General features: G+C 39.7%; 1 protein-coding gene across 1 annotated transcript; it reads right to left on the minus strand.

Moving 5' to 3' along the window:
* Positions 1 to 516: 516 nt before the first annotated feature.
* On the minus strand, positions 517 to 8,231 carry LOC311266527 (leukotriene B4 receptor 1-like). Its single transcript, XM_084368936.1, has 5 exons — positions 8,120 to 8,231; positions 4,025 to 4,619; positions 2,650 to 2,850; positions 2,519 to 2,562; positions 517 to 2,006 (listed from the first exon to the last, which is right to left on the minus strand). The coding sequence occupies exons 2-5, from the start codon at positions 4,598 to 4,600 to the stop codon at positions 1,745 to 1,747; spliced, it is 1,083 nt and encodes a 360-aa protein (XP_084225062.1). The 5' UTR covers positions 4,601 to 4,619; positions 8,120 to 8,231; the 3' UTR covers positions 517 to 1,744.
* Positions 8,232 to 12,582: the final 4,351 nt, after the last annotated feature.

Here is a 12,582-nt window from a genome sequence, read left to right on the forward strand (position 1 = left end):
AATTCACATACGTTTTTTTAATGGGGTTTGGTGCTAAATGTGTGGAAAAGTTGCTGTTTATTTTAGCATGCGCAACTTAACAATCGGCGCCCCATAGACTGCAGCATTGCAATACATCTTGATGAATTTTTTTTTATTAGAACTTACATTTTCGGAGGCTGTTAAAATGCATTCAGTTAATGTTGAAATTGAATGAATGTCAAACATTTTCAGTTAACTAATTCACCTTTTTGCTTTACAGGTAATGGGGACACTGTATAAAGTTCACGGCTGGATCATCCCTATTTGTGATTTCAGGTTTTAAAGCGCGGCGCCTAATGCTGCTTATACTGTTATGGGGTGGGGAGCTGATTAATAAACGGTTAAGGAAATGCTAGTGAAATCGTCTGAAGGTAACTATGTGTAAAGGCTGCTATATAGTGCAATCATCACTCAATACCTTAAAACTGGAGAATGACAGTTGTAGTTATGGTAAAGTTACTTTTTTGTGTGTTAAGTATAAAATGAAGTCTGGAGTAAAAAATGTCTGCTTTATTGGACAATAAAATTGCATGATTAATGAAACCTGTGTTACAGTGCTTTAAACTCAATACATCAGTGCATCACACTTTCAAAGCTGAGATTCATGTGCAACAGTCAGAATGTTTTTGCATTGATAGAAGGAAACAAAATGTGACAACAGAGATTCAAATTGACACTGTAAAATGTGTAATTAATGAAAGGGGCTGTTCCCTTAAGTTCTCAATATGGAAAACAACTGGGTGCAGTTTGTGTATAGTTAAGATTTCACAACAGATCAGTCTGATGGTTGGTGTTTGATGCTGCAGAGTGACCACATGTTGTCAGTCAAGCTCCAGAAGTATTTGAAGAGCAAAGCTGAGTTCTTCATAATAAAATGTTCAAATGTATTCAGTGTTTTTGATGCAACACCTAAATGAACCGCATAAGAATGAATACACAAGTGGTTCAGGTGTTTCTTTGGCCTGAAAGTCACTAAAACTGGAATAAACATTGAGTTAAAAGTGTTTAGATATAAGCGTCATTAGTCCAAAGCACCAGTTTGTTTGATCAATTGGCAAATTTTAAGTGCCCGTATTTGGCATTTATAAGTAGTACAAAAACATTAATACAGGGTTTAGATTACTATGTGTTTGTCAGCAACCATAAGTGGATGCTGTCATATAAAGATAATACAGTAAAACAGTTGTACATTTATGGGAGTGTTTATAATTGCTGAAGAATACTGTACATTAATAAATCTGAATTAATTAATTCCATATCTGCATAGGACTACATTATGTGTTTTAAACCATTTATTACCTGTTGAGAAATGAAAGTTTGTTGCTCCCCAAGTACATACAGCTCTAGATGTTAAGTGGTTATTTCATAGTTGTTAATTGTTATTGTGTTTTCCTTTTTCAAGTGTAATTTTATGTAACTGACACAAATATATTAAAATTAAAAACAACTTGAGAAAGAATATTTACAGTTCTGATATACAGATGATAAACAATTACATTTCTTTTGCTGCACCGCTGACATACTACCAAAGCTGTGTTTCATTCATCACACACAATCTTCAAAACAGATTACCTGATGGTCTGCTCTAAGCTGGTACTTTGGCATTGTCCATATTTTTAATAACAGCAAAGTCATTCACAAATGTTGCTTTACCCAAAATATACACACTCCATATGTAGTTCTATACATTTTCTCTCATTTAGGCACAAAGTTCATTAAACACTCATATCCCATTGAGTGTAGTAGCATTTACTGTTGACGAGTCAGCATTACTGTTTCCCACAGTGTCTTTACCCAGGGTCCGACTCTTTTTGGTTCCTGTTGAGTCCACAGATGTGCCTTCAAAGAGCCGAGCCATGAAGGCGAAGCCATTCTGCTTGATGTAGGACTTCCCAGCGAAGGTGTAGAGGACAGGATTGGCACAGCTGCTGATGAAGGCCAAAGCCGAGGTCACCGCACGACTGGATTTATGAATATGTTCCAACCTGCAGATAAACAGAGTGATTTAGACCTCAGCTACAGCTACATAATGTGTTTATACTGTATGTTTAAAAATACAATTTTATTTGCATTCTAGAGAGGTTAACTATAAAATGCTAAGTATATTCAAAGATGGATTACTGAAGACCCCCAGACACAAAACAACACAAAGAGACACAATAACTAGAAAGACATACAAAATGAAAACAGCCACAAAACAGAACTATAAAATAGAAAGAAAACAACTACAAGACACAAAATGGCCCCCCAAAAAGATAAAAAGGCCACAAAGACACACAATGCAACTACAAAGACACACAAAATGACCAAAAAGGGTCACAACAAAACCACAAAGACACACAAAATGACCAAAGACACAGAATAGAACTACAAAGAGACACAAAATGACAACAGACACAGTATAGACAAAAAACGAACTATTATTAACTCTTAATGTTTCTTTTGTGAAAGAACTGTATGTCAATGAAAATAAGTTGGTGAAAATGTTATTACTCACATTTCTCTTTGGGGTGAAGGATCTGGGAACCACTCAGCTGCCACCTTGATCAAAACATACTCAGTGTTCATTCAAACAATCAGGTAATTGATCTAAAACCAGAAATGAGTATGTCATGTGCCATCACACACCTGTATCATGTTGATAACATGGTATGGCAGCCAGAACAGGCCAAACATCACCACGATAGCCAGGATGAGTTTCTCGCTGCGGACCTTTCTGCGGAACTTGGTCTGCTTCAGGCGTCTCAGGATGAGCACATAGCTGATTATGATGACTGTGTAAGGAAGAATGAATCCTGACACCGTCTCAAAGGCGTACTGAAACCTCACCTGCACACACAGGGATACAAAACAGATGTGCTCACTGAAATGATTACATGCTCTTCTGTAGACATGAATGGAACTGTCCAAACATGGCAGGGCAAGACGACAGCATAAAAAACCATGCCAAATGTTTGTATTTATCAAACAAAGATAAACCGTACAAGAGAAAAAAATAAATTGTAAAACAAAGTCTATGTTTGTATTATTTATTTTTGATAGGAGGCTTATGATGGCACAAGTTTGTTCTGTAAAAAAAGTTCAGGGTTGGAAAATGCCAATCATTTTCCCTCTATATATGAATTAATGCTTATTTGTGTGATAATTGTGTGTTGATCCTTATTGTGCAATACTTGTTAAAAAGACTTTACAATTTCACAAGTATGTCACAAAACAATTCTGTATGTATGAATATAAAAATTGCTATTTACTAGCTTCTGTAGTAGACAGATAGTTAGCATCCATGCTAGCTTAAAGGTGTAATTTGTAGTTCATGGCACAACTCAAAAGGCAAAAAAATGATTTGTCTTTCTCCATTCACTACCATACAAAGTTTTTCCAAAATAAGGTCCCATGTATTGTATCGGAAGGGTGTGACCTTGGCTCTCTATAGACCATATTTACACAGCTGCCATTTTACCCTGACATCACACTCAGCGTGGGAATCTTGAATGATTAGTATCTAACAAGATGATGGATGGTGAATATCCGGAGGGACATCGGGCCGTATTTCAAGGTAAAACAACATATTTGATAATACTTCTGTTAGACATCGGCTAACGTTAGTGTTCAACTGCTTCCTAGCTAATGTTGATGTTTTGATAGTGGTGCACTATACAACAGGAAAGACGTGAATTCATTCTAAAATATCAGCACACATCTTGGTTACATTTATTTCAGTCTGGACATGAAACACACTGGTTTTAATCAAACAGTAATGTTAGCTATGTAGTGGTTAAATGCTAACGCTAGCTAATGGGTAGTGTCAAATAAGTTGTTTTACCTTGAAAAATGGCCCGATGTCCCTCCAGATTTTCACTAACCATCATCTTTTTTAGAATCAGGAACTGGTGAAATGATAATGATTTGTCAGATTTATACAACAACCCAGTCGCTACAATTAGCATTTCAGTGGTTGGTGCATTTACCATAATGGAAATAACTGCAGCCCTTGTGTACTTACATGTGTAGGCAGGGTGTGATTGGGTGCACACACCAATCTTATCTTATTCCTCTCATCTTTGTCCTCTCTCACGTCTCGAAACACAATTGAAGGGATAGCAAACAACAGCACCAGCATCCACATGCCCGTGATCACCCTTGTGACAACCTTCCTGGTGACCTTAGCGGACACTCTCCTCGGAAACACCACGATCACCAGCCTGTGCACGCTCATCAACGTGATCAGAAAGATGGAGGCGTACATGTTGGAGTTGCACAGGTAGAACAAGCCTTTACACATGACTTCACCAAAGACCCATGTCTGCTTGGCCAGGTAGACGATGAAGAAGATGGTGAGGGCCATGAGAAAGCCATCGGCACATGCCAGGTTAAGGATGAGGAGGGTGGTGACTGAGCGTCGTCGGATGCGTGCCAGGATGCTCCAGACGATGAAGAGGTTGCCAGGGACGCCCAGGAGGAAGACCAAGCTGAGGATGAAGGCACCTAAGCCGGTGGAGAAATCATTGCTCACAACGCTGTCGACCTCAGGGTTTCCGTCACCGCCAGAGGCATAGGAATGGTTATTCCCGGAGTTCATGCTGGAAGGAATTTTGATCCTGAGGAGGAGAGACAAAAGTTAGAACCTCAATATGTTTGGCATTAATGTAAAAGGTAAGGGGCTAAGTGGGAGTATTTGGCTGCATCCGAATCTGTGGATTTCGGTACTCTTGCATATTCACAGACTTTGCTGTCTGCAACCGCTGAGGGTTGTTTCACAATTCTTCCAGGCCTCAAGGAGCCTCAAGCTCACTTTCTGCAGACTTCCAGACAGTCCTATAGATTTGTATAGATGAACAAGATACCAGACGCAAAGCAATGAGAATTGCTCACCAACAAAAGTTGTAGCCCACGAGTTCCCGCTCGCCCCCCAGACTTTACATTGTGATGACGTCACAAATTTTTTAATTGCTTTTCTCAGCTCGAGGAAAGTTTAGTAGATAAAAAATGACCATGGATCACAAATTCATAATAGAAAGAGTCATAATTGAACTTGTTTGCAGTTGGAGGTGTTTGGTCAACTTTACAGATGTCTCTGTGGGGAATGTTTTGCTGCAATATCGCAGATTGGAAGCGAGGTCGAGCGGTGCTGTCGTCTCTGTTCTATTCTCTGTAAGACTTTTCATATATATGAATCTATGGAGAGTCCACTTGTGTAAGCAGACCCTCAGGCTTTGCCAATTTAATTACCCACATTGACATTTGACATTTTTCCAGCTGCCAACCAAAAAATAAAAGATGAACTTGTTGTGAATTTGTAATACAATTACTTCATTAAAACGTTACCCGAATCATGTTAGTCTGAAATAATGCTCAACCACTAGATGCATTATACTATTGAAGTCTTTAGGTCTTTCAGTCAGTGGCTTAACTACAGTCACCGTGCAGTCTCATGCCCTTGCATACTTGACACATACTTGCCTACAGTTCACAAGTCCAGAGGATGGACATTTAGATTCAGTCTTAATATGACACAGGGTCAGCTGTAATGTTTGACACTTCTATGCATGTTTTGATCTTATTTGAATATAGCAGGGATGAACAATATGGATTTTTTTTCAGCCAAAGCAAGTTACTAATAATTACCTGTTTCTCATAGCCAGTACAGATAAAAAAAAACTGTTCATTTCACATTATCTGTATTTGGAGCACACCTGAGGGTTTAAGGTTCTGAGCTAAAATGGATGATTTAATCTTCCGCAGCTCTAATAAGATTTGTTGTGCTAAAACTTGCAGACTTTTTCCCTCCTCTCTGAACCATTGAACATGTTGCATGCTGTGCTTGTTCTTCTACGGAAGCCCTAAAGGGCCATGCATTCATACATTTTATTTCCTCCGTTTTCCCGTGATAACGAGTTAATTTCATTTCTTTTCTCGAGATCTCGAGTTATTATCTCGAAAGAACACCTGCTGTTTTCCCGAGATAACGATATAATTCATTTGAGATCTTGTCATTAACTACATAGCTGGTCAGCTTCTGTATTCTTCTCCTTCTTTCTCTTGTTTTTTTCTTTTTTTTTTACAACCAACTGTTAAGGGGCATACCACCACCCACTGCATGGCAGTGTGTAGATGCTGCGCTGATGTAACAGATAGTAGCAGTGTTTTATTTTAGTGTGTTGTGTACATGATCCCTGACAAATAGCTTAATTTAGCTTTTGAATTTTTCCTTAAAATGTCCAAACTGTAACATGTTGATGCCTTTCTCATGACTTCTTAGTTTCTTAATCTTAGAATTATGAATAATTATGATTATGATCTATTTTTTATAAGAAACCTTTTGATGATTTTGACAAAATGAACGATAATTGTGAAATTAAAAAAAGACAAACAGGGTGGATATTTTAGAAGAAATAAAAAAGGCTGAAAAAGTTGCTTCCATACTTTCCACAGTGCATGAAAGAAGATTTACTTAAATGTCAGCTGTTTATTCTCTGTTGAATCTTATCACAATCTTACCATCACTGATAGTAAGATTGTTTTGTCTGTGGTGGCAGTTGCTTGCCTGCTTTTAACACTTATCAGATCTATGCTGAAGTATGCTGCAAACAACGTATCATTAGTAACTTAACGTATTATACATTTTTTTAAAAAGCTTTTTTTTAAAAAAAGGCCAGTTTGAGACTGAAACCTGATTTTAGCCATTATCTCTTTTGAAAGCTTCCGAAAAATATATTGTGCAAGATCTTTGCTCTTCTATCGTCATCCGCAACAGTCGGCTTCAATAACAACTTCTGATAAAACTGTGGCGGGCAGGCACTTGTGATATGTCTGCATGCTTTGTGATGTTGCATCAATTGTCTTGAAGGTCAACAGGAACTGGCTTTAAAAAAGAATTGACTCTTTAGGGAAATGGCTAACTGTGAATAAAGAAAAGAGGTAGTAAAAAAGGGGAAAAAAAGTGATGGAAAATACCTTAACGACAGAATGCACAAGCTTGTGGTGATGAAAACATTATTCACTCTGGGTACACAAGTTGTTTCTAGAATTAAAGGATGGCTGCCATCCTGACGCAGCCTCTAAAATATTCACATCAAACCCTGTAGGCAACAGTGTAGCTTAAACTCAGAGGCAGCATGCTAAAACACGCCAAACATGAGCATTTCGACACAGTCTTTGATTCACTTTTCTTTTTTTTTTTCTTGTCCCAATTTCTGTCTCTGGATTGGACCCCTTTTCATTGAGCACAAGGAAAAACCAGTCCCATACAATGCAGACGTCACAGAAGGTTGTAATCTTTGACCAACGTATTCTGACACAGAAAAATTAGAGACTTTAATTGGTTCAGAGATGAGATGATCTCTGCATAACCACATTTCCCTTCATGAGAACATCATGTCCTTATTTCCTTATTAAGTACCAATTTCCTTGCTCTGGTCCCACGAACGCAAACTGTTTATGTTTCCCCTGATGGCTTTATACAAGAATGAGCGGGTAAACAATGCGAATCAAGGCCAGTCTTACATCATTAACAAAAAATGCAACAGAAAGCCGAGTTTTAGCAATACATTGATGTTTCAGGTGATAGCGTTGTTTCTCAGAAGTGACAAGAAAACTGTTAATGATAAAATCCGGTTATCACAAAGCTGCTCCAGCCCACAGAGGAAAACACGGAAATCAGCAAATTACTACCTCGTGTTGCAAGGGATTTACGCCATAGATGTACTGTTGTGATGGACAAAGTGCACTGAGAAAAATCTGATGTAATTCATTTCAACTTATGCAAGAGAAACCGACAAATGGGGTAAAGATACAGCATGTAAATGATTTTGGACAATGTAGAGCAATAATTTGGGTCAAAAACAACTAAATAAACGTTGTAAAATAAAATGTTTGAAAAACAATGGAACAACACTGCTAATAAAGTGCCAGTAGCCATGAATGAGCTTGCAGTCCAGAGTTTTGAAATAATGAGTCACAAGTTTGTAATAAATCTGCTCCGTGCAAATAATCAAGTCAAGAAAAGTACATTATAATTTTAAGATGGAGGAAAGAGTCAAAAGTTGGTCAAATCCAGCTGCGGGAAGTCAAAGAAATCAAGGTGCTGAGAGTTACCGACCTTTCTAGATGTGATGTCCCTCTGTGATGTGTTTCAGATTCAATTATCCCACTGCTGCTCTCCTCTCTGACAGTCTGAGAGGCCTCTCCCGTCCCTTGTGCGATGGTCTCTGTCGGCTCAGTCCATAATAAACTGAATCACATCCTGACACAGGCTGCAACACGCTGTGGTAAGAGAGAGGGAGGTAGAGAGGTGTGTCCTTCCTTCAAACTCTCACTCTCCCTCCATCAGAAGTAATCTGTGTTAATCTCCATATATGATCATCTGTGGAGTGTATCTCAAGTATCTGTGCTTAAACACTAAATGCATGACAGACTGTTTATAAACAAACATGCATTTTTCCTGAAATCATGTCCCACTGTCAAGTATCAAAATGCAAATTTCCATCTTCTGAGGCACTTTTCTGGATCCGTGAGTCAATTGTTGCATAATCTAAAGGCACAAAGGAGTATAGATGATTCAAATTCTTGCGCAAGCTTCCTGTGTCATGAATGCTGAGCACACAAGCGCAAACATGCATGCAGATGGCACACATACACATACACATAAACGCACACTCACAAAAACGCACACTCCCTTGTTCATACAAGTCTCTAGCTCTGACAGGAATGCTGGAAGAAGCGGAAAAGTGAGGAGGAAGCCCAAATCTGAAGATGAGCAGGCTTTTTTTTTCTTTTTACTTTTTTTCCAGGGAAGATCTGCTGAACATGTTCAGTGACATCATTCATGGCTCATACTTACATAGTTTGACACCTACACAGTAGATATGGACGGACAACTTCACCTGATAGTTATATGTCATCCACTGAGCAGCACAAATACATCAACTAAGGGCTCTGAAAGGGACAGTTCACCCAAATCCACCAAATCAAAAATATGTGTTCTTCCTCTTACCAGTAGAACTATTTGTCCATCTTGTGTGGTGAGATGGAGAGTTTTGGAAATATCCGCTATAGAGATGTCTGAGTTCTGAGACTTGTGGTGCTCAATGCGCCAAAAATAACATTTGAAGAGCTCTATAGCAATGTCTCTTTCCAGATATCATGGTAATCCCCAGACCTTTATGGGAGCAGTTTCATGTAGGAACTATTTTCTTAAGTAAGTTGCTTTTGGTCACAGGAAAAAGCACAGGCTCTTGGCTCAGACCATTTTAGGGTGCCGCTAGCATAGCTTCTTTTTCCTGAGACAAACCAAGGAACCTAAAAAAGAAGGAAGGATCAATGTATTACCAAATCTCGCTTTGGTGCCAGACTTTGTCTGAAAAAGCCCAAACATACTGTATCTACGTCATGACTTCTGATGAAGAAACGCCTCCAGAAAATGAAAGAACACACTTCAGAGAGGAGGTTAATGACTGATTTTTTTTATCGGCACGTTGTTCATCCCTCAGCTTCTTTTGGGAAAGGCTCCTGCTTGCAGTGCATTTGCAGTCTCGTCAGTGATGTCTGTTAATCATTTCGGAAGAAAAACCAGTCATTAACCTTCTCCCTGAAGTGTGTTCCTGGAGGTGTTTCTTCATCAGAAGTCCTACGACGTATAGTATATGTGTTTTAAACAAACACATATACTGACTGTATGTCTCTTAAGTAATATGTTTAAGGAATTAAATGAATGAAAGGTTTATTTTTATTCTTTACTTATCATTCTGAAGTAAATACTGATCGCATCATGTCATGGCTGTGAAAAATTACACTATCCATGTATAGTTTGGTGCCCTATTAACCTGCTTTCAATGTTCAAAGCAAAGGACAAAGCGCGTCTGCCACTGCACAACTCAAATATGATGAGGCATTGTTTTCCCTGGTCGCTATCCCCAGGTGACAGTGAAACAACTGGAATAACTGTGGAAACTTGAACCCCACTGAAAGAAATGCAAAGAAGACGGCTCTAAACCAGCATTCTTTCTACTACATCAGTAAGTAACAAAACCTGCCTGCTTACAAATACAACCAGGTGTTTTATTCAGCCTTTTTCATATCACTGAGCTCAGGGTTCACAGGTCCAATTGGGATTCTAATGGTTTTTTTTTCTTTGGACCGTAGCCAGGCAGCGGTAGCCATGTTAAAACAGCGGCGCCAGCAGTCATACCAAAAGGAAATGCCAGAAGACATGAAATCCAAATACAATTAAATACTATAATTATATATTCTAAGGAAAATGTGGCCCCCTACTCCAACAATGATAATATTTGGTGGGACAATATCGTTATATTCACCCAAGCCTGAATGTATGTTTGTTTGTTAACATGAGTTAACTGGAAAAACAACACTGGAGCACAAATTACACAATGACATCTAATGAAAGCAGCTCCGACTGTTGTGGAAAGTTACAGTAAAACTCTTTCTCTGCCTTTCACCACACGATGGCGCCACGTCTGTAGGAATCAAGACTTCTGTTTCTCCTCCTCCCATAAACTTGACACTCAGCAGTTCCTCCTGTGTGTTGCACTCATCCATCACATCCCAACAATTTATTAGCCATTCAACTCTACAGTTTCACAATCCCACCAAACTTTCCATTTCTAGAGAGACTCTGTGTCTCTGAAAATGTCCATACATACACAACCTGCACATTTCTTCAAACATAGGTTCAGCTTTATTAAGTTACCTCATTATTCAAACTCTGCTCTATTGTAGTGCCTAATTATTATTTTATTCTCATTCAAAATTAATATTTGTTTATACATTTTCTGTGTATGTATGTTGGAGGAGGCTACAACTGCATTTCACTGTGCAATCCTGTATTTGACCTTGAACCTTGACCTTGAGCATGTACCTTTCTCTCACTATTTTGGCCTTTCATCTACATTAAACCATCACTATTTGCAACCAAACCCTGTCAAAAACTGAGTGGATAAATCTGAAAATGCCAGTCTTTTAACTTGTGATTAATGCCGGCTGTGGTTAAGTTTGAACAGGGATTTCTGGCACAACTTCACTTATTTCCAAAGTTAATGCAGTAAAGCAACAGTAAAGTTAGGGAAGCCGTTAGCAAAAATAAGCTCTGTGGCAAATGCAAGTTTATGATACTTACACGTTTTGTTCAGCAAAATAATCTTCACTTTTGTTTTTTATAATCTTGATTTTGTTTTTGTAATCACTACTACACCACTCCTTGCAGGGGATTGTTACCTGTAGTTTCCCCAGTAAACACACTGACCTCTTCAGCTTTCGGCAGTCTCTCTTGAACAGAGTTTAACCCTAGTTTTCCTGGGTTAAACTCATCCTCTGGAGCCTCTGGTGTCTCTGGGCTCGAGAGAGCAGACAGACCGAATTTTCAGAAGGCAGGCCGCCCCTCTACGAGCAGCTCGGTGGCAAACGCTGCCTTGCTGTCCGTGCTCAGTGTGTAAGGAGGTGTGAGGTGCAACCTTCCCTGCAGACACTTGGTTGTCCACTCTACCTAGCACAGAGACATAGCTTCGAGCCAAAGAGGTAGGTGTATTTACTGGGGAAACTACAGCTGGTAATCTGCTGCACCACCACCACTGGCTGACAGCCAGTGCATATGTATAAATCCTCACAACAGTGTAGCCCACTTGTGTAGGTTACAACATCATCATCATCATCAAATGTCTAGTAGTTTTGACACATTATAATGTGGAAATATTACGGATATATAATGTCTGAATGGTAGGCAGATAAGTTATAGCCAGTAGCAGAAGTAATAGCTGCTTCAGAGCCCTCAGTCACCACAGAGCCCCTAAATAACCCGAATGACTCCAGAAAAAACAAAGTGAACTCCCCGTGTTTAGGAAATGCAAACCCACTCTTTAATTTTGTAAAGTGCCATGTGGGGGTTTGATAGGAGTATGTGTCTTATCGGATCTGCCTTCGGCCCCAAAAGTTTTGCATCGACCCTGCTGGAAGCACTTTTTCTCTCCCCGACCAGACTGCAACATCTTGAGCTCAGTCCTGGATCCAAGGCCTGCCCACACAACCCCAAGAGGATGACAGGGAGAGTGAAACAAGCCCCCAGTTACATGACAGTACAACGTACGCCTAATGATTGTGAGAATCAGAGGAGGGCAAGGAAGGAGGACAGAGGGGAGAGACAGAAAGAGAGAGGGAGAGGGGGGAAGGATAAGGAGCTGGACCGAGGCGGAGAGAGCCAGAGAGAGTGTGTTTATTTAAGTTTTTCGTCTCCTGACTCAGACAGAGAGCAGACTACAGAGGATAATGAGAAACAGATCTTTGGTGGAGAGGAAGGGGAGGGAGGGGGGACTGAAGAGGAGGAGGGACGAGGAGGAAGGAGGAAGGAGGAGTGGGGTAAAAAGGGAAAAAAAAAAGAAGAGGAAAGGGGGAGGAGAGGGGAGAGTGACAGCCAAAAAAGGGGGGCTGTCATGTTCATCGCCACAGGAAATAAGCCCTCTTATGTTCACTAACTGACATCACTAACATCACAGCCCTGGTGGCCGTGCAGCCGGCCTACAATGGCAGGTTTTGGAGAGCTTGCCATGATCCTGC

The sequence above is a fragment of the Pagrus pagrus genome (genome assembly GCF_965226575.1).
Source record: "Pagrus pagrus genome assembly, chromosome: 12".
Taxonomy (NCBI): domain Eukaryota; kingdom Metazoa; phylum Chordata; class Actinopteri; order Spariformes; family Sparidae; genus Pagrus; species Pagrus pagrus.